This window comes from Nematolebias whitei, chromosome 20 (assembly GCF_014905685.2).
Source record: "Nematolebias whitei isolate Nwh7 chromosome 20, NemWhi1, whole genome shotgun sequence".
Classification (NCBI taxonomy): domain Eukaryota; kingdom Metazoa; phylum Chordata; class Actinopteri; order Cyprinodontiformes; family Rivulidae; genus Nematolebias; species Nematolebias whitei.
The window spans coordinates 24127218-24153855 of NC_056517.1; the positions used below are offsets into that span (position 1 = coordinate 24127218).

At 38.8% G+C, this 26638-nt stretch overlaps 1 protein-coding gene across 1 annotated transcript in view; it reads left to right on the plus strand.

Annotated features, from left to right (window-relative positions):
* Nucleotides 1-410: 410 nt before the first annotated feature.
* Nucleotides 411-26638, plus strand: part of LOC119426690 (dnaJ homolog subfamily C member 13) — a 34873-nt gene continuing 8645 nt past the window's right edge. Inside the window, exons 1-35 of the mRNA XM_037694270.1 lie at nucleotides 411-445; nucleotides 2453-2533; nucleotides 8519-8594; nucleotides 12040-12189; nucleotides 12444-12485; nucleotides 12610-12810; nucleotides 12918-13124; nucleotides 15153-15248; nucleotides 15463-15554; nucleotides 15777-15943; nucleotides 16788-16867; nucleotides 16979-17148; nucleotides 17920-18019; nucleotides 18149-18256; nucleotides 18509-18664; nucleotides 18756-18812; nucleotides 18921-19042; nucleotides 19189-19264; nucleotides 19431-19526; nucleotides 19602-19742; nucleotides 20490-20507; nucleotides 22150-22232; nucleotides 22378-22531; nucleotides 22693-22796; nucleotides 22873-23032; nucleotides 23112-23174; nucleotides 23267-23368; nucleotides 23751-23855; nucleotides 24137-24339; nucleotides 24485-24569; nucleotides 24660-24814; nucleotides 25095-25140; nucleotides 25240-25394; nucleotides 25502-25703; nucleotides 25782-25897. Coding sequence (XP_037550198.1) covers nucleotides 411-445; nucleotides 2453-2533; nucleotides 8519-8594; nucleotides 12040-12189; nucleotides 12444-12485; nucleotides 12610-12810; nucleotides 12918-13124; nucleotides 15153-15248; nucleotides 15463-15554; nucleotides 15777-15943; nucleotides 16788-16867; nucleotides 16979-17148; nucleotides 17920-18019; nucleotides 18149-18256; nucleotides 18509-18664; nucleotides 18756-18812; nucleotides 18921-19042; nucleotides 19189-19264; nucleotides 19431-19526; nucleotides 19602-19742; nucleotides 20490-20507; nucleotides 22150-22232; nucleotides 22378-22531; nucleotides 22693-22796; nucleotides 22873-23032; nucleotides 23112-23174; nucleotides 23267-23368; nucleotides 23751-23855; nucleotides 24137-24339; nucleotides 24485-24569; nucleotides 24660-24814; nucleotides 25095-25140; nucleotides 25240-25394; nucleotides 25502-25703; nucleotides 25782-25897 — 4004 coding nt within the window. The remainder of the gene's footprint in view (nucleotides 446-2452; nucleotides 2534-8518; nucleotides 8595-12039; nucleotides 12190-12443; nucleotides 12486-12609; nucleotides 12811-12917; nucleotides 13125-15152; nucleotides 15249-15462; nucleotides 15555-15776; nucleotides 15944-16787; nucleotides 16868-16978; nucleotides 17149-17919; nucleotides 18020-18148; nucleotides 18257-18508; nucleotides 18665-18755; nucleotides 18813-18920; nucleotides 19043-19188; nucleotides 19265-19430; nucleotides 19527-19601; nucleotides 19743-20489; nucleotides 20508-22149; nucleotides 22233-22377; nucleotides 22532-22692; nucleotides 22797-22872; nucleotides 23033-23111; nucleotides 23175-23266; nucleotides 23369-23750; nucleotides 23856-24136; nucleotides 24340-24484; nucleotides 24570-24659; nucleotides 24815-25094; nucleotides 25141-25239; nucleotides 25395-25501; nucleotides 25704-25781; nucleotides 25898-26638) is intronic.

Below are 26638 nucleotides of genomic sequence, written 5' to 3' on the forward strand. Positions count from 1 at the left end.
GGCAGCGTCCTGAGTCTTGTCGAGGGGGGTGGGAGTACGGCGGAACCGAAGCACTGGCTGAACTGTGAACGGCGGGGGGGCTGAGGAACGGTTACAATTAACACCCATTAGCGAATTAACAGGTAAATGCACCCGCCGGCGCGTGACACTTTCCCCTTCTTCTTCGCGCTTGCTTGACTGAACTCCAGCGCTCAGACACATACTATGCTAGTTAGCGGCTAATTTGTGGCTAACCCAACATTGGCCCGCCACAACCCCTTTAAAATGCATTTAACAAACAAACGCTGATAACAGAAGTATTTGGAGTATTGTTCTGGGTCTAGGTAGGTGGCGCATTCGTGTCGACATCACAAAAAGAGTGCAGTTGTGTTTGTTTTTAGCCTGACAGTACACCGCGAAGGCCTGCTGCAATGAAACAGAACTGGGCTAGCTTCTTTATTGCCAGGTAACTGTAATGCTGTTTGTCGTGGATTTACTGGACGGATTGGGAGCTAGTGCACGTCCACAAATGGGCTTTAGGATCACAGTTGGGCCTTTAAACGCGTCTTGTGGCACTTAGTTTACATTTGTGTGTGTTACATTTTGCTAGCATATAATCTGCTTGATGAAGTGGGTAAATTCCTGATTAGTTCCTGTTGAGGACTGATGGCTTCATATGACTGTCAAATACATAAAACTAAGTATATTTACTTGTGATTTACTTTGTCTTGACTAGTTGAATTTACAAATACAATGTTTTAATAATCCTGACAGTCCAAATCCACTCATCCAGGTGTGTTATGTTTTGTGGACCATTGGTTTTGTCTTGTTTTACTGGTATCATCTGTTTAAATGGGATTTTATAAGACGTATAAAAAAAAGTCAGGGCCATACACGGTTGAAGTGGCACATGACAGTTTGACCCTTGTCCTCACTGATGCTGAGGTAGTTTTCCAGTGATTCCCAGTGATTGAACCTCCTACACAGCTGTGAGAATACAACGTTCGCTGAGACAAAATTTAATTTACACCTTTTTAAATGTTTCATGCAGGACTGTGTAGTTGACAACAATCACAGCTTTCTTTTGTTTGGTGTCCTGTTTGTGGGAACTCTAGCCATTGTTTTTATTTTGCATTTCTTTTTATAGAAAACTGTCAAGGTAGCTCAAGTGAGATGCAGATTGTTTGTATTCAGGGAAGAACTGGGAAGGGCAATCACATGACTCAATCGTAGCATTGTTCTGACCTTTTTTTACACTCGTCACAACTCAAACCAGCAATGAAATTAAAAAAAGTACTCAACTGCTGCCACAAAGAGCAAACTATGGAAAACAAGCATACAACGCATGCAGTTTTATAAATCAACATTTAAACAAGATTCTGAACATTTTTCCCCCAATCTCCTTATGAAATGACTTGAATTGCACTTGTCTCTTCAGGGAATGAATAAATGGGGTTTATTTTGGCATAGTGCTGTTTGCTGTCTCACTGAATTGGACAGGAAGGAAAACTGTAGTTGGATTTTTCCAGGATCCGGGCTGAGTGCTGACACAGGTTCCCCTTGTCACAGTGCAGCTGCCAGCTAATTTCTGCATGTAGAAGAAGAGTCCCTTTTTTTGTGCTTTTTTTTGCTTGCTACTATCTTACCTTGCTTTATCACACTGTACCATTTCATGATTTAACCGTGTCTATTTTAAGTATAACAAATATAATGTAAGATCACAATTCAGCAGGTAAATTGTGATCTTACATTATATTTGTTTTACTTAAAATAGACAGGTAGACATGTGCTTACCAACACTGATCACTGACTACTTATCTGGTTCATTGTTGCACTGTTTTGTATCTGATTGTCTTCGCTGGATTGTATCACAGTCGTCTTGTCAGTGCAACTCTTGTCAAAGAAGGTTCTGCAATAATCCAATCAAAAAAGAAAAAGTGAGATAAAAAAAAATGCACATTGGTGATAAATTGCAAGTCATGTGCTAGTGTCTAATTTGATGCTACAGCTTGGATCTGTGGAATCAGTGAGCTGTAGAGGCATGTCCTCCTTCTCTGTTGTTGGATAATAGCTGTTTACAGGGTTATGAAGCTGGGGCATTGGTGGGAAACACTTTCTCTGAGCTGAAATGAATGACCCTGGGAAGTTTGTGCCATCATATGTTGGAATATTTGAGAACGATCTGCTTGTAAAGATCAATTTCAATTCAGTTTCTTTAGCACCAAGTCATAATTTAAGTTGTCTCAGGGCACTGTACAAAAACATTAGCATACATAAAAAGTCAATTAGTAAAGTTATCTAAGGAAGCCAGCAGATTGTGATGAATCTTCATTTCGTCGCCCGTCTGTATGAATGCTTCAGGTTGACTTTGGCATAACAAAATCAAATAAAAACATCTCAATAGTTTTAACCTAAAATCTCTAATTTTCTATATTAAAATATTCTTAATTGTAAGTCTAACTCTGTGTTTTAGGTCTTGGGAAAAGATGAATGTCCTCAAAGACAACAAAGACCTGGCCTGTTTCTACACCACCAAGCACTCCTGGAGGGGAAAGTAAGTCTCAATTTTGTTTGTTTGTTTGTTAGTTTTACACCTTCTTCACCTCATAATGCTCTACAAAATGAACCACAAATCTTACTTGTCTGGCTCAAAAGTTTTGGGGACATCTTAAAACGACTGACTCTGTGCTTCCTTTGTGTTCCTGTCCTTATCGTAGCTGGGGATAAGAGGTCCTCAAATGGCTGTCTGCGGTTTTACTGGACTTTATAGTGAATAAAACTCAGAGGACAGAACCAGATCTTTTGAAAGTGACATCTATGCATTGATAGTCATTTGTATTTTGTAGTAGCCCAGACAGTAAACACATCAGCTCTACACAGCATTATAGATGTAGCTCCTATTAATTGTGTTGATCAGGGATGAATCCCCAAAGTCCCGGATGTCAGGCAAGCAGACCTCATGCATAAGTGCTTTTGTCCATGTGAGCTTGAACGAAGATGTGGAATATATTAAAGGATACAGCAATACACAGCTCAAGTGCTAGCTACAATGCAGGGGACTTTCAGTGACCGTCAACTTGGCCAAATTGATGAAAAGGTACGCGTGGCGTTCCCAGTGTTTTCGTGCTGATTTGTGCTCTTTTGCCTCGTTGAAAAAGAGCACAGATGACAGAAAAAGGATACGTCTTTGATTCGATATGTATTGCAAAGGTTTTCGGCGACAGGATGAAGAATGATGTTGCCAGCTGTTTCTTTTATCTTCTTTGTTAGCCAGTGTTAGCCGTTAGCTGCTAGCTATCAGTTCTTTTACTCTGTTTTTCAAAAGTGAAAATGTTCTTTAAAAATATACAAGTTCCAAGTTCTCTTAATTACCACAATCAGTTTCTGGTTTGGAAACAGAACGCAAATGTAAGTTTTCTCCATTGTTTAGCTAGTTTTAGATACAAACCACTTTTAGACTTTCACAATACTCCAGGAAGAGAATGCCAGGATGGTGATGGTATTTTTGGACCTCTAGCATTTTAAAAGTTTTATCTTGCCACTTATTCTTTTTGTGTTCAATTACAAACATTTGTTCAATTAAGTGCTTAAAGAGACGAATTAGCACAGGTGGGTTGAAAAAAGATGTTAATTCTCCTGTTAGTTTATGACACAAAAAGAAAAAGTGGGTAAAACATAATGGATGGATAGGCAGATATGTTCAGGGACTTCAGTCACTGCTATGGGACCAGGGTGCTCCTCTGCTGCTCCGTTTCCTCCAACAAAGTGTTTTGAATAGATGTAAGTACTCCTGTTTTCATTAGTCCAGTCAAAGCCAACACAACTACAGAATCAAATCCAACGATCACATTTCTGTCTCTGAGTAATCGGCTTTGGAAACAGCAAGAACCAAATACTGTGCATATGAGGATTGTCAGCATATTGGCCTCACTATTGCAATTCATTTAGCAAAAATGCTTTGGATACTATTTTTCTGCTGTTTTTTAATTTATCTGTGCAATCCATGGTTATAACAATGTATTGTACTCAAAGTTCTGTTTGCCAGACATCTGGGTATTTGCTGATGCAACATATTGCATAGGAAGCTGTTTTTAGTAACCCTGGCCAGCGCTATATCACATGGTAAATTCTAGTAAAATTACAGATGGTAACTCATTGCTTGCAGTAGTTATAGTCAGTGAAAAATAAATAGTAAATACTATATTTCATCTTAATTTGGATAACAACTGACTGTTCTTGTTTTTACAAGCTACTCGGTGTTATACAACAGCAGTTATATTGGACTGTTAAATACACCTTCTTCCAAATCTTTTTTCTTTTCTTTCTTGAAATCTAAAATTAGTTTTCTTTTACTTTTTGTGCTGTGAAAAAACAAACAAACAAAAAAAAAAACCGGGCTAATATATATGTTTAAGAATGTTTATGTAAACATACAGTACTATGTGAATTCTGTCAATGGATAAAATATATTCCAAACTTCTTCTTCTTTCGGCTTTTCCCTCTTCAGGCTCTCCACAGCGAGTCATCCTCCTCCATCACTCTGTCCTCACTCCATGTCCTCTATATCTGCATCCATAGATCTCCTCTTTGACCTTCCTCTCTGTCTTTTCAAATATATTCCAAACTATCCTTCAGATACTTGGGAGGTCCTTGTTGCTAATAGAATGAACAGGCTCCAGTTTGAGCAGTGAGCTGGTCGGGTCAGATTACCAATACCTGCTTTCAAAATGTCTCCCCCATTAAAGTCTCCCATTGACTGGAGTAACTTAAGCAGTGCTGCAGCGCATTAGCGGTCATCACAGATTCATCCTGCTAATGCTTCCTGTCACAGTGGGCAGCACTGATGTATGAAGTATGTCCAAGGAATACAGTAACACAGTTTAAGACTATCATGGTGGTTTATTTGAATTAGTTCATATGCTTTCTGACCGTTAACCAGTTAATGTTGGTACTAAAGTATACAGCTTTGTTTATCTGGAGCTTCTGATAGAAATCCAAGAGATTTCCGTGTTAAATGTTAACTTTACTGGCAGAAAAGACAAAATAAAAATGATAGAAAGCACAAAACGGTGTGAGTTAGCAAGAATGGACAACTCTTAAGAGCAGCAAGAAATGAAACAGAAACTGAGTTTAGAGCATGTTGGGTATAGTTTTCATGTTTAGCAGACTCATTCAACCACAGTCACTTTCATTAGTGTAAATGCTGGCAGCGCTGGCAGAGGTTGGGTGGAGCAGATGTACATTGGGTCAAACATATTGTAATGAATCTGTCAATGGAAAGAGAAAGTGTTTAGATGTTTTCTTTTCTTATTGCTTCATCACACTTTACAATTTCAGGCTGCTCCTGAGTGTTGGATTATAATCTGTTTGTGTTAGTGATCGGGTTTATTTAAGTCTTGTGAGTGTTATTATGGAGAATATCAGGTCATAATGTTTTCTATATACTTTTACACTCCTTTGAAATACTTCATACCTCTGTGTTACTGACATGACTAACTGAAACAATAAATTATCATGAAAGTATAGAAGATATGCTTTACTATTCTTTCTACCTAGGGTAAAATGATCTTTGAAAATGATGTGTCTTTTTACTTGTGCTCCTTTTTTAAGTGGTCTAGTAAAGTATTAAGCTTTCTTTCAGTTACGCTGTTATCTTGTCTAACATAATCTTGTGTTACACTCATGCAGCTTGTCATTATTTGTGAGAAATGGGGCATAATTTGCTGAAAAAGGAGAGGCAGTTAGGATTCCAGTACAGGAAGTTGCCTAATATGATACATTATGAAACATTTGAACGGAAGAAGAGCTTTAAACACATGCTGTGTAGTTTAGCTGCACACGTTCATCATGGCTACTTTATATCCGTAAAGCTTGTTCTTTTCTGTGCATTAGTTTTGCAATAAATTAATATAAGGAACAAATTATGACGTGATTTGTGCAGTTTCCTTTAAGGCAGGACTGATGCACTTTAGTTGTATTTTGATACTTTGTGTGGAAGGAAGTACAAAAATAAATCAGCATTGCCAAAACTGATTTGTTGCTCATAAACATGAGCTACAGTGGAGGTTGTTACAGTGATGAATTGGTTTTGGAGCAAAGCAGAGCCAGAAACATGGATTTACCACTGTTATCTGCAAAGGTGATTTTCACTCCTTCAACTCTGACACAACTGGCTTGCAGTCTTAAAGAGAACAGCAATGCAGAGTCTGTTTCTTTGTGCCAGTGTGGTACACCTACTGTTTTAAAAGGACCTTAGGTGGTTCAGGTTTCTACAGGCTGATTTTCATATCTTGGACGAAATGTAAATTAGAATTGCCGCAATGTGATTTGCAATATCTCAGCTGGTGTCACTTAAATAAGATTTGAGAGAGAATCTTGCACAAAGTCTGCAAGTTAACTTTGGTCAAACTGAATGAGCTAGAGAGAGACAGTGTTTTTATTCACATCCTGGTCATTTATTCTGTTAGGTTCAAAGGCAAACTGCATCTAAGTGGATACATTTTAGGCACACATTTAGAAAAACAGCCTTGCAAACTCACTGGTTATGGACCTTTTGATTTTATCCAAGTACTAAAATAGACTGGAACTAATTTGGCTCACAGTGGATGAATAATTAACTAGCTTGGTGCTGACAGTCAGTTCAAGTCAGCCTTTTTAACTGAAGTCAAGACATAAAGGAAGAGGCATGGTCTCAGTGTTTGTGCTCCAATATATCTGTATGGTGGAGTCAGAATTGGTGCAGAGAGGAAGCTGCATTTACAAATGTCAATGTATTGATGTGTTACATGTTTGTGTTTGGCTTGTTTAAGTTTTACTGTTTTAAGCTGTTTTTATTTGGTTGCAACAGCATGCTAGGCTGGTGCTTTGACATTTAAACACGGAACTGAAATAAATGACGGTGGCACAGTTGGTAGAGCTGTCGCCCCTCGGCGAGAAGGTCGCTAGATCAAATCCCGGCCAGGGGGCCTTTCTGGGTGGAGTTTGCATGTTCTCTCTGTGCATGCGTGGGTTTCTCCGGGTATTCCGGTTTCTTCCTACAGACAAAAAACATGCATGTTAGGCTGATTGGTAACTCTAAATTGTCCCTAAGTGAGAGAGTGAATGGTTGTTTGTCTCGTTTGTCTCTGTGTCCCTTTGATGGACTGGAGACATGTCCAGAGTGTACCCTGCCTCTCTCACAGTGATTGCTGGATATTGGCACCAGTGACCCCTTTGACCCGAAAAGGAAGAAGCGGGTAAAAGATAATGGATGGATGGACATTGCTTTACAAAAATAGTCTCTGGAGCGAAGACGTTTTTGCAACTGTGATAGCAGATACTTTACAGCCCTCGTCTGCAAATTGATTTTATTCTGATAGATTATAAAACATCCTATAAGTACTGTTTAATAGGCCAGAAAGATAAATTAGTCAGCCTAATTTCAGCCATCAATTTAACAATGGTGTCTACAAATAAAACATTTGGTGTAATTGTAGAAAACCTTGTGCAAGAACCCTGTCTGTCCTGGCTGTTTCTGTTTGTCACTTCACAATCAACTAAAATGCATTACGTAGAGGAAACTTCAATTTTATTTTCTCACACTCAGCCTCTTAGTAGCATAACAGCTGCTGAAGTGGTAACTCCAGCAGATCTCTTTTATCCACACTTAATGAGGATGTACAAAAGGACATTAGCCAAGTCAGCATATTTTGTGTGCAGGCTAACAGCACAGATGCACATACAGTATTAACTTACTCCTCTTTGGAGTTACACGTTACAATCTAAAATATACACCAAAACCCTTAAATTACTGAGTTTTAATCACTCTGATTCATGATTTAATCACTCAGCAGATTGTTATAACCTAGGCAAACATGACAACTAGAACTGCTGCCAAACCACACAGACATGCCTGTTGGCTCAGTTACACAGATATTCACACAGTAAAACACACACACGTGCACACACACAGTTTTCCACACTTCCTTCCTACCGTGTGTGTGTGAGCTTCACTTTCATAACTGTTTCATTGAATACTTTTTTTCTGCTTTAGTGTCTGACTCATTTCAGAACTGCTAATGCAGCCTACGTCAAAGTACTTTTAATATTTGTCAAAGAATCAACAAATATAGATAAAGGAAGTAGCAGCTATAATACCACAAATGGTAAAGGCAAGCATTGAAGCTTTGTTGTTCAGTTTGCTACTGTGTATGATTGATGACGTGTTGACATAGGCTGTCAGTGAGGTCATTCTGTACTTCAGCTCATTCTTTGGCTTACAAAAATGTTTAGAAATTTAATTTTGAACATGGTGACTGATTCCTACGGATAGTTGATTTTATTATATATTCAGCCTACAGGGACTGTAATGACATTTTCTTTACAATAAATGTATTTTAGTAAGCTAAAGGACATTTAGAAGTAACAAAATGTTTCGTCACTCATGCACTCTGTGCTCCATATTTAATGCTGATGTTGGCGTGACTGCCTGTACTGTTCTAGGTGTTGCTTCTGTGTGCAGTTGGACCGTGTTTGTGACTTATTCCGTCTTTTGTTGCAGATACAAGCGAGTCTTCTCAGTGGGGACACATGGCATTACCACATACAACCCTACTACACTAGAAGTAACAAATCAGGTTGGTATATATGAGATGTTCCTCACATGCGCGCTATGATCATATAGGAGGTTCTTCTTTACGTTGGCATCAGCGCCTCACAGGCGGTTGTGGAATTTGCCGCTCCTGCCTTCATAAGGCTTTTAAAATTAATTGTATAGCATTACAAGCACAAACTGGACATACAGTGGGGTAAAAAGTATTTAGTCAGCCACTGATTGTGCAAGTTCTCCTACTTAGAAAGATGAGAGAGGTCTGTAATTTTCATGATAGGTACTCTTCAACTATGAAAGACAAAATTAGGAAAAATAATCCAGAAAATCACATTGTAGGATTTTAAAATAATTTATTTGTAAATTATGGTGGAAAGTAAGTATTTAGTCAATAACAAAAGTTCAACTCAATACTTTATAACATAACCTTTGTTGGCAATGACCGAGGTCAAAATTTCCCTATAGTCTTCACCAGGTTTGCACACGCTGTAGCTGGTATTTTGGCCCATTCCTCCACACAGACCTCTTCTAGAGCAGTGATGTTTTGGGGCTGTCACTGGGCAACACGGACTTTCAGCTCTCTCCACAAATTTCTATGGGGTTGAGGTCTGGAGACTGGCTAGGCCACTCCAGGACCTTGAAATGCTTTTTACGGAGCCCCTCCTTCGTTGCCCGAGCGGTATGTTTGGGATAAGTGTCATGCTGGAAGACCGGGCCACATTCCATCTTCAATGCTCTCACTGATGGAAGGAGGTTTTGGCTTAAAATCTCATGATACAAGGCCCCATTCATTCTTCCCTTTAAAACGGATCAGTCGTCCTGTCCCATTTTGCACAAAAACAGCCCCAAAGCATGATGTTTCCACCCCCATGCTTGACAGTAGGTATGGTGTTTTTGGGATGCAACTGGGCATTCTTCTTCCTCCAAACACGCCGAGTTGAGTTTTACCAAAAAGTTCTATTGTGGTTTCATCTGACCACATGATATTCTCCCAATCCTCTTTTGGATCATCCATATGCTCTCTGGCAAACTTCAGACGGGCCTGGATATGTACTGGCTTAAGCAGGGGGACACGCATGTCACTGCAGGATTCGAGTCCCTTTCTGTGTAGTGTGTAGCCTTTGTTACTTTGGTCCCAGCTCTCTGCAGATCATTCATCAGGTCCCTCTGTGAAGTTGTGGGATTTTTGCGCACCATTCTCATGATCATTTTGACCCCATGGAATTAAATCTTGCATGGGGCCCCAGAACGCGGGAAATTATCAATGGTCTTGTATTTCTTCCATTTTCTTACAGTTGCTCCCACAGTTGATATATTCACACCAACCTGCTTGCCTATTGTAGATTCACTCTTCCCAGCCTGGTGCAGATCTACAGTTTTCTTCCAAGTGTCCTTCGACAGCTCTTTGGTCTTGGCCATGGTTGAGTTTGGAGTCTGACTGTATGAAGCTGTGGACAGGTGTCTTTTATACAGACAACGAGGTCAAACTGGTGCCATTAGTACAGGTAATGAGTGGAGGACAGAAAAACTTCTTAAAGCAGAAGTTACAGGTCCGCGAGAGCCAGAAATCTTGCTTGCTTGTTACTGACCAAACTTATTTTTCACCATAATTTACAAATGAATTATTTAAAAATCCTACAATGTTATTTCCTGGATTATTTTTCCTCATCTTGTCTCTCATAGTTGAAGTGTACCTATGATGAAAATTGCAGACCTCTGTCATCTTTCTAAGTTGGAGAACTTGCACAATCAGTGGCTGACTAAATACTTTTTTGCCCCACTGTATATGTTTGTCTTGTGCTCATCCTCAAACATGTTACAGCAATAATTCAGTTTTTTTTTTTTTTTTTTTTGAAGAAGGGTTTTGGGGAAACGTTATGAGCAATGTTTTCTTTTTTTTTTTACTGTTGTAAATCGATTTTGAGCAACTTCACTTTGAGAAATTGTTTAATTCTGTCGACTGTCAGCTAGTTCAACTGAGACCAAGACCAAAATGGATTGCTGCAGTCATTACACAACTTCAGTTTAAAAATTGACAGTGGTTCATGTCATAAAATTATTTGGACAGTAATATTACATACAATAGTCCCTCAATACAGTTCCATTCGGTTCGACTTTCGTGGACTCACTCTTTCGCGGGTTTTCAACGTAAGATTGTACGCGACACAAGGTTGGCGATGGGGAAAGATAGACCCCACCCCCTCTTCCCCTCCTTTCTCTTTCTGAGGCTCTGTCACAGCAGAGGTGATGGGGAAAGACAGACCCCTTCCCCCTCCTTTTTCTTTCTCTGCTGTGACAGACAGCCTCAAAAAGGGAAAGGAGTGGGCGGGGATATCTGTCTTATACCTGAGTGAGCCACACTCAGTCACTCTTTAAAAAAAAAAAAAAAAACTGATTCAGACTTATTTTTCCACCTAAGCATTTTCTCTGATATTCTACATTTGTTCCTCTGCGCCTCCTCCTTTCTCTTTCCGAGGCTGTCTGTCACAGCAGAGAAAGATAAAGGAGTGGGTGGGCGTGGGGTCCGTCTTTTCCCATTGTGTCCCAGAGACACACAACAGGTGGGCGTGCAACAGACCGCCTCGGAAAAAGAAAGGAGGGGGTGGGGTGAGTCCCGTCTTATACCAGAGTGAGCCACAGGAGCGGTCATGGATTGTTTATTTTAAGTAATCAAGTGTGACCCAAACTGAGCCTTGATGGCCAGCCCGCACCCGGGACTCGGTAACCTAGCATCAGTCTGTCTGCTCTCGTTCGCTGTGCTCTTTTAGAGCACTTAGAGAGTTTAGAACATTAAGAACATTGCAAGGGTGTGGGAAGGGTTTATAAAGCCTTCATATATATATATATATATATATATATATATATATATATATATATACACTAAAACAAATATAATGTCCCTACTTCACAGATTTTCACCTATTGCGAGAGTGTCTGGAACGTAACCCCCGCGATAAGTGAGGGACTACTGTATATAATACATGATTTTCATGCCCCAGGATGCAGCAAATGTGCTATATCTAGGAATTAATTCTGCTGCTGCTATTTGTGTATTTATAATAAACACCACATTTGAAATGGTTTTATCTACCTTTATTTTAGTCGTGTAACAGCTTTTTGGAAATGTTGCTTTAGGATTTTAGTGTAGGTACACTGCACAGTATATGAGTACACATTTCTTTATCCTGATTAAAATATGACAATAAATTAAAAACAGACAATAGCATCTTCCCTTTTTTGTGTGAACTGACTGCATGTTCTTAAAAAGTTATGTATATGCTGTTGTATAGTTTATACATTTTTGATGAGGCATTATCACTTTTGTAAAGATGATTCTTGCTTCCTCTACTTGTAATGTTCAGTTATCAATAAATATATATTTATGTTTTGAAAATACAAGGATAAAGAACTTTAGGCAAAACATTTTTTCTTACCTGTGTGTTAATATGCTTTGTTGGCTTGTGTTTTTTCAGTGGCCTTATGGAGACATCTGTGGTATTGGTCCTGTAGGAAAAGGTCAGGGTACAGAATTCAGCCTCACATTCCGCAAAGGGAGCGGCAAGAAGTCAGAAACGCTCAAGTTCTCCACAGAGCACCGGACAGAGCTGCTCACAGAAGCACTGGTCAGATGCCATCAACATTCTCCTTTTTAAGATTTCAAAGCTGGAGCTAATTTATCCCACTGATTGAAAATGTCACTGAGTAGAAACACTGATTGTACATTAATTATTATCCTTTGGTTGACTGTAGTTGTGAAACACAACAATGAGTAAGAAGAATGAGTGTTTCTTGTTAAAAGTAATTTGTTTGTGGCTGCTACATCGAAATGATTGGAAGAGCTTACAGGTCTGTTGTGGTTGCGTTTTTGTATTTACAGAGATTCAGAACAGAGTTTTCCGAGGGGAAGATAACTGGTAGGGTAAGTTCTGACTTTATTATGAGAAGAAACATCAAAATGAAGTCTATTTGTTTGAGTAAGCAGTCTTTGCAGTCTTATGCACCATATGTCGAATGTCTACAAATGTGTTTTACACATTTCACAGCGTTACAACTGCTACAAGCATCACTGGAGCGACACACGGAAGCCTGTGAGTTTAGAGGTGACACCTGGTGGCATCGACCAGATCGACCCCCACACTAACAGAGTGGTGTGCTCCTATGATTATCGAAATGTTGAGGGCTTTGTCGAGGTTTCTGATTACCAGGGAGGATTTTGCATCGTTTACGGTGGCTTCAGCAGGCTAGTACGTATTCATAACATTGATATTTGTGTTTGTGTGTATGCATATGCATCAGATCCATTTTATGTTTACTTTGCCAAGTTAAAATGTTTAAATTTGTCTTTCTTTAGCATCTGTTTGCCTCTGAGCATCGGGATGATATAATTCGCAGCGCCATAGAACATGCTGGAAACTTCATTGGCATCATGCTACGTGTGAGGAAGGAGGCTCTGAGCTTTGAGGGGTTTGTGACGGACAGGTTGGGAAAATACAGCTCAGACGAAAGCATCACTTCTCTGGCTGAGTTCGTGGTGCAGAAGATCACAACTCGACACCCGGTTAGAACACACTATAATTTTTTACATTTTTTTTTTCTTTGTGCTCTGTGGTCATCAAAGTAGAGTCTGTATATAAACCTGTAGTTAGAGTTTGCAGATTGCACCATTTAAGTTTGTGAAAGCTGTGTTTATTCAGATTTAAGAACACACGCAATCTTATTAGCAGTTAAAAATCGAGCTTATTGTGACTTGTAAACTAAATTTTGTCCATTAAGAAAAGAAAAAAAATCAGCTGTTTTATTTTTCAAAATGTTGAAATAGACCCAATAGTATAAACCAGTGCTTCTCAATTATTTTTGGTTACGCCCCCCCAGGAAGAAGTAAACATTTCGTGCCCCCCAACTCTCCGCCGCGACTGTAAACAGTATAATTTGTCTAAAAAATTGTTATAAATACGCCTTTGCACAACATTGTACCCTTATTAACATTAAATAAATAAATAAAGAAATATAGATCAACTTACAACAAAGATTATTCACATTGTTTTATAGTCTGTAACAGAAAAGGCTTAAAGTGCATCAATTTGCCTGAAATAAAAAAATATATATATCTCTTTAAACTGTAAACATTTTTGGCCATTTGATACTGAACAATCAAATTAAATACAATCAATAAATAATAATAAATTCAAATTGATCAGCAACATTTTAAGTCAGGAGTGTTATATTCAACACTGACCTACAAAACAAACATGAATTAAACATTTTTTGCTGTTTTTAAAATTTTTTAAATCTAAATGAGGAAGTCAGGATTAATGGCTACAATGAGCACGTTTTGCAGTGCACAGCTTTTTGAAACATGATCCTGCAACTCTCAGCTCCTGCTCAATGTTTAGCTGGACCTGGTCTTGGTCTCAGAGCAGCAACAGCAGAGAAGCTGCAAAGAGCGAGCGAGCGGGCGGGGGGGGGGGGGGGGTGCGCTCACAAGACCTGACAAGTTGTTTAATGATAAAATATATTTTGTTAGCAAAGAATAGAGTCCTAACATTTGTTAAACATCTGTTTTATAACAAATAAAAAAAACATCAAACTTGTGCTTTGACAATCGATCAAACTAAAAAATGATGTCAACGCGAAAGAAGAAAGAGGGGGCAGGTGTCGCTCTCGCTTTCAGTTTATACTCTTTGTTGCTGCGTGCTGTGGGTGACAAGCATCCAGAGCGTCACCAGCTGAGGAGGTGTCACAGCGACACGGTTCAAGCATGGCTCCCCAAACGACAAGACAGACATATTTGTTCATAACTTTATTATTAGTCAGCCTGAGAGTTGCTGGATTTTAGCAAACAGTTGCCGAACGCACCCTGACACAATGAGAATGGTGTTGCAAAATGTTCCCCGGGGTCACATGCGCCCCCCCTGGCATTACTCCTGGGGGCACGCCCCACTATTTGAGAAGGATTGGTATAAACTGATATAATGATGACAGTTTATATTCAAATAATAAAATATGTAATGTTACTTTATAAGTTGTACAAAACACTTTTCTGCTCATTATTTGATGCACAAAACTCAAGTGTGTTCCTACATTTTAGTTCATTTTATTTGGATAAACTTGCTCACCTTGAAACAAGATGTGTATTTGCCAAGTTTGGTTTAACTCTTGCAGTTTTTCATACTAGGTCTCGTAAATGTTGTTGTTTTTCCATATAACAAAAACATTATTTGTAGGTTTTACTTATTTTCTTTATTTAAGGGATTTTAAGCTGATATTCTGTCCACTTGTACATTATTTAAAGATGTATACTACAATATACTACTACATGTGGCTTTCTAGAAGTCACGTTTTTTGCTATAATGTTACACGGTGATGTTTATTATAAGTAAATTGTTTAAGCTACTTGTCAGTTTCTCATGCTCCTGTTACTGAGGGGATATTTCTTTATGAAAGGTTTAAATTTACGACCTGATTGTGTCTTCGCCTTTTCAATGGGAAAATATTAAATTTCAAGTCATATTGATGACTAAGTAGATTTTTATGCATTTTAATCATTATTAGTATTATGATGTTGGTGCGATCGGGTCTCTTCCAGGAGCCAGTGAAGCGTATCCTCGCCCTCACGGAAACATGTCTGGTGGAGAGAGACCCAGCTTCGTACAACATAGTCACAATCAAACCCTTTGGGGAGGTGAGCCATAACTCAACTATCGTAACGTCATAAAGTTGAACGCTTGTTTTGTCTCACTGTAATTTATGAACTTGATAAAGTTTATTTGAACTACATAGTTTGTGTAGTAGTTGAACCACTATAGTACAAACATTTGATTACGTAAGGTGTATATAAGTTGATCCACCCTACTACTGTGTTTTTGTTGCTATAGTACCGTCTTGTGTTTCCTCAGGTATTTGCACTCATCTGTGATGTAGACAACCCTCAGGTGTTTACAGTAGAGTTCATCAGAGGCCAGATCAGGAAGTATTCCTCTACTGAAAGGTACACAAACATAAATCTTTTCTGTGCTTGCTTTAGATTTTTATCCATGTGGGTGGTTTTTATGGGATTTTGACCACAAGCTAATTGCATTCTTTTTTACATTTTCCCACATGTATAAAATTACTTTGCTTGTGGATGAGCTTTTGCTGTGTCTTTAAATCTGTTGTGGACACATCATTCTTATGTGTTTATGTCTGAATTAGTTTCTTTGTACGTCTGCAGAGACTCCCTGTTAGCCAGCCTCCTTGATGGAGTCCGTGCGTCGGGCAATAGGGACGTATGTGTCAAGATGGCCCCCACGCAGAGAGGGCAGCGATGGGGTTTGCTGAGCATGCCTGTTGATGAGGAGGTGGAGAGTGTGCACCTCAGATTTCTGGCTGCACCTCCCAGTAAGTCAAAGCCCTTCAGTGTCAGATTTGCAGCTGGATTTTATCTCGTATGTTTAAACTGGTTTAGACGTGAACTATTAAAGCTGGTTGGTGTTTTTTGAGGACGTGCACTTCTTTTTATACAAATGTCCTGCACAGTACCATTTTTTTCCCCATTATTTTTTTTTTCTCAAATTGTCCTCAGGAGTAGCTCCTTGGGTTTCTTGAAGGACAAACTAAAGCTCTACTTTGGTAGTTTATATATATATATATATATATATATATATATAAAGGCATTTTAAACCCTCTCCACACTTTTGCAATATTCTAAACAATGTTTATAAACTCTCAACATGAAAAGAGCACAGAATGTCACGATTGCAACTCCCTGCCTCCTCTGCTCTTTGCCACCTGCAAGCGCTCTTGGCCACGCCCACTTCTCCGCCCTGCACGGCCAACAGCTGATCAGCTGCAGCAGGAAGCTTATCCTGCAGTATGGGCTACACAAAGATGCAGCAGGTGCTAAATAATTTAAAATAATTTATTTTAAATAAAAACTCCATGCCGATTGTGCAACTCACCCATCAATCAGCCAGTTGTGTGTCGTGTCCAATCTTATTTTGAAAAACCGCGATAGAGCGAATCCGCGATAAACGAACCGTGAAGTAGCGTGGGACTACTGTATTGTATTAAAACTAAGATTTTAATATACACTGAAACCCACTCTTCTTTGGAGAAAATATCTGAAAATATACACAATTATTCAAGTTTTAGATCATTACCAATTGCCCAGTTTTTACCGTTCTCTTATGAACATGTTGAGTCAAAATTTAATTTGTTTTTTTCCCTTCTTGTCTTTGTTCAGGTGGAAACTTCGCAGATGCCGTGTTCCGATTCAATGCCAACATTTCCTACAGTGGAGTGTTGCATGCTGTAACCCAAGACGTGAGCAGGCTCACTTTGATTTTAATCTATTTGCCCATTTTGACCTACAGTAAATTCTAAATGTGCAAAACTTTATATTCTGATGGCCATCTTGTCTTTTTGTAAATCCAGGGTCTTTTCTCAGAGAACAAAGAGAAGCTCATCAACAATGCCATCATGTCTCTTTTATCTCAAGAGGCTGAGCTGCCAGCTTCGAACGCTGAGCTTGAAAGCCATTTTCAGGCCATTCGTCGCCTGGTGGCCTCCAAGGCAGGTTTCCAGGCCTTCACTCAGCTGCCTAAGTAAGTAAGACTCTAGCACATTTATTGCTCTGCTCACCTTCTTTTAATTCTTAACAAAATCTACTTATGCTGAGCTGCTGATAATGGGCATGCTCTGTCATTCCAAGGTCTGGTCATGGGTCTGGACTCACAGATGCAGCGTAAATATGAATCCATACATCCCAGTCTGCCCTTTGTCTGTCTGTTTTAAATCATTCTTGATCTTATTCAGTCTTTTTTTATTTTAGCTTTAAGCCTTCATCTCTTTTATCTTTGCGCTGCTTTCATCTCAGGCACATCAGAAGTGAGGTTTCATCGCTTCACTTTAATCACTTAAACCGTCCGCCTCAATTTTGTCTTGTCCTTCTATCAGCATTTTATCTTTTTGTTTTGTCCTTTCATTTCACTTCTCATTAATCACTTTGATCATTTCTGTATTTGTTCAAGCACACCCAGTCTTTCAGGGTCACTGAGATGTATGAGAGGAACTGTTATTTGCCGTTTATTCTTTGTAATTTGTAATGAGTCAAAATTGGTTTTCCTTAAAATTCATTGTTGGCGTAGCTTGCTGTTTCTCTCACAGAATCCCAGTGCGTTGATCAGTTTAAGCATACACTTTAAATACATGTCTGATGAACAAAAGAAACAACAAGTCACTTTTGAAGCAATGGATTATTTGTGTTTCCAACCCCAGACCTCCTGTATGTTGTACTTTTTAATGGCGTTGACTTTATCAAAGTAAGGTAATGTTTTTGTTTGGATTTTCATCTCTAATTTTGTTTATATTTCCAGGTTTAGGGAAAAATTGGGAGTGAAAACTGTGAAAGCTTTAAAAAGGAACAACAATAGTGTGACTCATGCTGCTATAGACATGCTCTGTGCTCTGATGTGTGTAAGTATAAACTCAGTCACTCGATATCTGCATTTATTTAAACACACTGTGGATTATAGTGCATTTGTTACGTTTTACTGATTTTTGTCCTGCTCTGTAAGTAAAAGTCTTTGTTTTCGTTCTCTCCAGCCAATGCATGATGATTATGACCTGAGACAAGAGCAGTTGAACAAGGCGTCTCTTCTGTCTTCCAAAAAGTTTCTGGATAACCTTCTTGAAAAATTCATCACTAATGTGGTAAATACAGTGCAGTCGATAGACGTAAAATAAAATACTAGGGATGCACGATATTATCGTCGTATATCGGTATCAGTTTTTTTAAATCCATAAACCTTAAATGTCTTTGATGCTGTCAGAAACACACTGAAATCAGCCCTGTTTGAAAAACGAAGTAGCTTGTTTGTATAATTTGTACGTTTTAATAATTCATCTTAGCTATTTATTTATCTTTAAGTTTTCCTAATCTCCTATTTCTTTTTGTTTTTCCAGGATCATGGAACGGGAGCTTTGGTCATCAGCTCCTTGTTAGACTTCCTGACCTTTGCCCTCTGCGCCCCCTACAGTGAAACCACTGACGGGCAGCAGTTCGACATGCTGCTTGAAATGGTTGCCTCCAATGGACGGACATTATTCAAGCTATTCCAGGTTGGATAAACAAACATTGGAAAAATAAGTTGTGATAGAGTAACTTAAGTTGTTGGTGCAGTGTTTTGACTCTACTTGCTCTTATCTTTAGCATCCGTCCATGGCAATAGTGAAAGGAGCAGGCCTGGTAATGAAAGCCATTATTGAGGTCAGTCGTTCTGTAACAAAGAGCTGTGCAGTTCAATGACTCGAGTGTTTGACTGTAGCTTTATCTCAGAGCTCTTGATCTTCTCCACTGAACTTTGTTTAAATTTAGGAAGGTGATAAAGAAATAGCCACGAAGATGCAAGAGCTGGCTTTGAGTGAAGGGGCTTTGCCAAGACACCTGCACACATCTTTGTTCACCATCAGCGCAGATCAGCGGATGCTTACCAACAGGTCGTCTCACTAATGCACTTCTGTTACGTTTTTGTCCTTCACTGAAACTTTTTTCTTTTTGTCGCTCATAACAAACATGTAATTTAACATCGAGACCCATCAGTTGGTAAATAAAACTCAACGTCACATTTTTGTTTTTGTATCAGACAACTGAGTCGTCACCTGGTGGGGCTGTGGACAGCGGAGAACCCTGTGGCCATGAACCTTCTTAAAAGGATCCTTGTAAGCTTTCCTCTCAGCTTTCAGATGTTGAAGCACATATTTGCTGTGTCTCCAACGCTCATGCTAAAAGCTCAGTATAATAACGTAGATGCAAGATTATCTTAGAGCTAAAGCACTTTAACACTCTTTATATTTTAATGGTTTTTCTTCTCCTCCATACTCACAGCCAACAGGTCTGTTAGCTTATTTGGACAGTCCTGACTCAGTTCCAGAGAAGGATTTAGACCGGATGCACATTCGTGACAACTTAAAAATTGCTTCGGTATTTCAACAAACACATCTGCATATTTTTGTAAAGTTGAATAGAAGAGTGAAGCCATGTTTATTTTTGTCGTAGGATCTGCTAAATCGCAATAAGGTGCCCGAGTGGCAGCGGATTGCAGGTAAAGCAGCCAAAGAGGTGGAGAAGTTTGCCAAGGAGAAAGCTGACCTGGTGCTGATGCACTGGAGAGATAAGATGGGCATCGCTCAGAAGGAGGTGAGAATTTATTAGTTTTTATTAAAGCACCGATCTACCTGTCGTTAAATTACTGCTGCTGACTTTGTCTGCTGATGCTGAGCTCGACTGCAGAGAAAAACGTGTTTGCTGTTTTTCAGTTGTTTTAGTTTGCATGGAAAACGTCTGCTCCGGTGCTCGCTGGTTTATTCAGGAAACGTGTGACTTTGCTTTTAAAATGTGTCTACAAGATTTTTTTTTTTCTGGTGTTTTTTTTTTTTTTTTTTTAACATGATCTTTTGTATTTATGTGCAAAATGTAATAGAGGTGTTAAAATTCAAAACTTTTTTTTTTTTTTTTGTCCAGAGGAAAACTCAATTAAAACACCTTTTAAAGTTACTTATGTAAACTCTTGGGTTGCTGGTGCTTATTCTTTGTCGTTTCTGCATTTTAATGTTTAGTTTTTAGCTGCTATACTTTTCAATAACTAAAATATCTTAGTTAAATATTTGTTTGATTTGCTTGCTTTCTTAAATGTTTCTCATCACCCCCATCTTTTTGTGTAAATCATGAACTGTTGGCTAATTAGTAAATGAGTAGGACACAAATGATAATCTTTAAAATCTAAAATATTAAATTATAGTAATATAATAGAATATGTATGTATGTATGTATGTGTGTTCAAAATTTGCACTTGTGATTCATTTGTTGATCTGAGGAACAATAATCTCTCTGTGTCTCTGCCCCACTCCCCCGCTGTCATGATTTGTCTGCTGTCAAACAATGCAGCAGGACAGAAACAACTTGGTAAGTAGGACTAACTAATGGGATTCACCTTTTTAAAATTAGGTGTATTTATTGAAATATTCTTAAACAATCCACTTTCCAGTTTTATGTCACATCTTGAGTGTCTGTTTCTGCTTTTTTCTCGACCAAATGCCAATTTACCATCCACAAAAATAGTAAATGTATTCTAGAGGGTATCGTCTTGCCTAAATCAGAGGTTAATTCTAGGGACAAACACTGACTGAACTTTAGTGTTTAACTTTCATGTGCTGCCTAGGACTGAACAATTTTGGAAAATATTTTAATTGCCTTTTTTTTTTTTACCTCAATATTGCAATTTAATATGCAATTATTTTTCAATGGCTTCTTATGTATTTTTCAAAGAACACAAGCAATAAATCTGTTTCAGTTGCAAAAAACTTCACTATTTTCAGCTCCGCTGCAACTCTCTTTCTGTATTTTTTTTTTTATGTTGCTCCAGGGTAGCAACTTGGCTAAAATGTGTGCGTGAGGACATTCTGTACTTCTTATCCATTGTGTTTACCAAAGCTGTAAAGCCAGGCTTGGTCACTATATTAATGGACATCATGTCTTTCAGTATGAACTATGCTACTGCTCGAGTTATTTCCATGTGCCATTTTGAATCATGTTCATATGGAGTAATACCTTCGACCAGTTTGGTCAGTGATCCCTGTCAGCTGGTACTTTGCTTACTTTAAGTTGAAGCACTGGTCGTTGGCATTCTAGTCATGTAACTATCGTAAGTGGCTTTGTGGTGTTTTTTTTAAGTGTTGATAAAGATTTTTGGTGTTACCTCGAGAGGTAGCAACAGCAGCAAGGCAGTTTCTGCACAATACATGTCGTTGCGCAGCGTCTTCTTTTTTATAGCCAAAATAATTCCAAGCAACGAACGTGCTGCCGCTCTTTGGTACCAAACTTTCAGATTTATCAGTTTCTGTCGAGCCTGACGCCATTGTGCAACTGGTTAAAGACGTCTCCTGCTCCCTGCTCTGCTTTACTCCACTCACTCGCAAGTCACAGAACCAGATGACGTGACCAGTCAAATTGCAGCCTTTGCAATTACAAAATCTCGTTTTATTATATTGCGATATTATTGCAAACGCAATTAATTGTTCAGCCCTATGCCTGAGGGCTTTTGTTCATGAATAATTAAAGACCATGCCCAGTCTGAGACTCGTGACAAAGCAGACAAACCAGAGCAGCAGCCACTATCCACCATATGCCCAACTAATACTTATATATTTATCACCGTTTCTTGAGATTGCATGAAGTTTTTTTTTTTTAATCTTTGTTGTTAAAAAGATAATAGGAATAGTTGAACTGCATTAAAACATTATTTTGAAAAAAAGAATTGCTAAATTAATATTTGTCATTCTTATTTTGGATGCATTCATAAAGAATGATCAAGCCAAAGACTGGCAAAATTACAAAACATATTGGTCCCATCTTGTTTCCATGTTTTAGCCAACTTCCCACATCCCTATAAGTTTTTCTTCTTTCAGTATTTGTTTGCATTGTTGTTGTCATTCTAACTTTTCCATTTCTTAAACTGAAACCAGTTGAAAAAGTCTTACTGGGAGCAAATATTGATCGTAACAAACTAGCAGATTTGTAACGAGTGTGTTTTGTTGTTTGGTTTCAGAATCCAAACCAAAAGCCTGTCATCCTGAGGAAGAGGAGGCAGAGAATTAAGATTGAAGCAAACTGGGAGCTTTTTTATTACAGGTAGACATTTTTAGCTTACTTCACCTGCTCTGAGCTAGTTTGCTTTTATTGATCAGCTCCACTTGCAGCTCGATTAACAAAATATTCAACTTTTAGTCTTTTACACAGTCATTTTGATCCTTTTTGTCTTTTTGCTCTGGCAAAGATTTCAGCTTGACCATGCTCGCTCCAACCTCATCTGGAACCTTAAAACAAGGGAGGAGCTGCGGGACGCTCTGGAGGGCGAGATGCGTGCTTTTAATGTGGACCGCGAGCTCGGCAACGCCACCGTCATTTCCTGGAACCACCGGGAATTTGAGGTTCGTGCTCTTTCAGGGCATAACTCTGTGACATCTTGTTTCTTTTTGTTTAGAAGTCTGTAATCCATCTAATGATATGTGACGTTCTGCTGTGAAATCCACAGAAACATACAGGTCCGGTTCTAACATGGTTTCATAGTTTGACTCGTGTTTTTTTGCAGGTGAAATATGAGTGCCTTTCTGATGAAATAAAAATAGGGGATTATTATCTGCGTCTGCTGCTGGAGGAAGATGAAAACGAAGAATCGAATGCCATCAAGCGATCGTAAGATAATGCAGCCACACATAAAAAATAATTTTTTCACGAGATGGGAAAAGTAAAATGTCCTCTATGCTTGTAGGTATGAGTTCTTCAATGAACTCTACCATCGTTTTCTGCTCACACCCAAAATCACAATGAAGTGCCTGTGCCTGCAGGCACTTGCAATAGTCTACGGCAAGTGCTTCGAGGAGATTGGTCCCTTCTCGGATACAAAATACATTGTGGGCATGCTGGACCGGGTATGTGCAGACAATCTGTTAATGGAAGTGATTTTACTCTTGATTTCTGTCAGTATATCTTCACATATTTCTGTTATAGTGTACAGACAAGCTGGAAAGGGACAGACTCATCCTCTTCCTCAACAAGCTCATTCTTCACAAGGTAAACTGTGAAAAGAGAGGACGAAAAAAACGTTGCAGTTTTGCGCACAATTGTTATATAACCTACTTTTTGTCCGTATTTTTGTCGTGCAGAAAAATGTGAAGGATGTAATGGATTCAAATGGTGTTCGGATCTTGGTGGACCTGCTCACGCTGGCCCATCTGCATACCAGCAGAGCTACTGTGCCACTTCAGGTAAAAGCTGCAGTCTTTTGAGTAACTGAAGCTCCATTGACAGTTTTGCTCTGTAATAACCCAAATGTAAAAATTCTTTAAATCATTTAAGAGCCTAAATCTAAACTCTACGAAGTATGTTATTAAAACAAAAGCCTGCACGTTTGTACAGTTGTTGCATGCTTAAGTTGTTTGTTTTATCCTTTGCCAAGCTATAAAACATAGTCACTTGTTAAAGGAGGGTTTGGTGTTAGAAGCACGTTTTTACACTTATGTACCGTATATCTGATTTTAGCCATTCCTCATTTCTTGGCTTCCTGAAGGTACCGAGTAGCTGTGGTTTGGGACATTTCCATTAAAAATGTGTCTTGCTGCATCAAAACAGAAACCTTTATTTCCACAGAGCAACGTGCTGGAAGCGTCACCAGACATGAAGAGGGAGGGTGAGAAGGAGTGGTACTTTGGTAATGCAGACAAGGAAAGAAGAGGACCTTTCAGTTTTGAGGAGGTAATTGTTTTAAAGTATTATTTCTTGTCTAGTCTCCCGCCTTTTTTTTAAAATTAAAATTAAAAATACAGATGCATATTTTTGCAAAGATACTAATCAAATCGTAATAAGATGGGAATATAATATAGTTGTTAGAACTTAGTAAACTAATAACCTTTGTTTCAAAATTTATCCCCTGATGTTTTATAATCTTGTCTTTGTTTATTTAAGTACAAATGGCCTGCAAATGTAATAAAAGTTTATATTCTATCTTGTCTTTTATGGTTTTGTCTCCTCTCCAGATGCAAGAGTTTTGGAGCAGTGGTGTCATGACAGCAAAAACACGCTGCTGGGCTCAGGGGATGGATGGTTGGCGCCCCCTGCAGGCCATCCCTCAACTGAAGTGGTGCCTGCTGGCCACTGGGCAGCCGGTGATGAACGAGTCCGACCTGGCCACCCTGATCCTCAACATGCTCATCACCATGTGCTCCTACTACCCCAGCAGGTATGGAGCACTGGCTGCATGATTTAAAAAAAAAAACAAGAAAAAAAAAGAAAAAACTTTTTTGTATTCTTATATGTGCATTATTTAATCGGTGAATGTTTTGTTGAAAGGTAAATTAACAGATTTTTATGCACTTTATGCTCAGGGACCAAGATAATGCCATCATTCGACCATTACCTAAAATCAAGAGAATGATTGGTGACAGTGCTTGTCTCCCACATATTGTCCAGGTAAGTGTAGGTTTTCATTTTCTTCATGTTCACAGCTGGTGAGAATCAAATGATGTTTTAATGATTTATTCTATGTTTTTTTTTTTTCAGCTGCTTTTGACCTTTGACCCTATTCTGGTGGAAAAGGTTGCAAATCTTTTGTACCTGGTGATGCAGGACAACCCTACTTTGCAGCGCCTCTATTTGACAGGGGTCTTCTTCTTCATTATGATGTACACAGGCTCCAATGTGCTTCCTGTTGCTAGGTAAATCACAAGATTATTGTAGGTATTGTGTGTTTGCATCAATTCATGTTCTCATGAATTTTTTTAAACTAAAGGATAGTTTGGTCTTTCAACCACCATGCCTTTGAGGCTCTAAAGCCAAACTATTATTTACATAAATGTATTACATAATATAAAGTTTTTATACATGCTTATTAGATCAGTGTTGTCTTTTATGGAAAACAATTTAGTGTTGAAAATTGCAACTTCTTCGGACGTATAGAAACAAGTAATCATTTGTGGGATTTCTGTATTTTTGTAGGTTCCTGAAGTACACTCATTTGAAACAAGCTTTCAAGTCGGAGGAGGTGAAGATGAATACAAATTTTTACTTTCTGTAAAATAAAACCATTTGAACGCAGTGTTCTCATTCAAGTGGACGATGTTTTGTTGTGCTGTCTTTGCAGTCTAAGGGTCAGGACATTGTGCAGCGTAGCATTCTGGGTCCAGCGTTGCCTGAGGCCATGGTGTGTTATCTGGAGAACTACGAGGCTGAACGCTTCTCTGAGATATTCCTTGGGGAATTTGACACACCTGAGGCCATTTGGAGCAGTGAGATGAGGTGGGAAGATTTTTATTTTTTTAATACATATAAAATTAGTTTGCTTGTACAATTAATATTGAAGCAAAAGCAACACTTATGGAAATAAGGTTTTACTCTTTCTTCAGGCGGATGATGATTGAGAAGATAGCAGCTCATATAGCTGACTTCAGCCCCAGGTTGCAGAGCAACACACGGGCACTTTACCAGTACTGTCCCATCCCAGTGGTCAGCTTCCCTCAGCTGGATAATGAGCTCTTCTGCAACATTTACTACCTCAGGCACCTGTGTGACACCACACGTTACCCAAACTGGCCCATTCGAGATGCTGTATGTTGTTTTGTTGTGCTGTAATTATCGAACAAATCTACTTTTAGTATCATGATTAATGGTTGTTTCTTCCTACAGGTTAAGCTGTTAAAAGATACTCTAGAAGCCTGGAAGAAGGAGGTGGAGAAGAAGCCGCCTTCGATGTCTGTAGATGACGCCTATGAAGTGCTGAACCTCCCCAAAGGACAGGGCCAGTGAGTGAAAGAAATTTAGTGTTTCAGAGTATTAAAAAATTAAACATGATGTACTATATTTTTCGGCCTATAAGTCGTGTTTTTTTTTGTTTTTTTTTGCATAATTCGCGTTCCCTTCAACTGAACGACTGACTGCTGAAGCGACGCATTTATGGTCCCATATTTTTAAAACAATTTTTGGCTGAGATATGACCGTTTTCATTCATTCTGACTGAAAATATTGAACACTACCATTTTCAGCCGCTAGATGGCACTCGAGTATGTTGTTGTGTCATGTAATGGGTAAATAGTGGCTATTAATGACACAGTCGGCTTGCCATAGCCTGTCCCCTTCGTCCAGCTCGCTTGGGGCAACCGTCAAATCAGCTTCATTGCACTGCGCCGCCCCGGTGAAATGCATCTAATTTGACCACTGAAGTGCATTTATTAAGTAAAAGTTCAACTGAGACACACCTTTACTATAAAGTCGAACAAACATATAATTGTTTTAGGTGCTTATGTTGTTAAATTTTGAAGAAATGCACAGCGAGTCGTCCTTCTGCACGTTCTCGCAGCCACGAATCCGCTTTTGAAATGCAGCTGATTTGACCATTAAAGTGCATTTATTAAGCAAAAGTTAAACTGAGCCACCTTTTACTATAATTTAGAGCAAATAAATAATTGTTTTTAAGTGTTAATCTTGTTAAATTCTTGTTAAAATCCTCCCGTGCACGCTCCCACGGCCGCCGTTTGGCAGCCCAT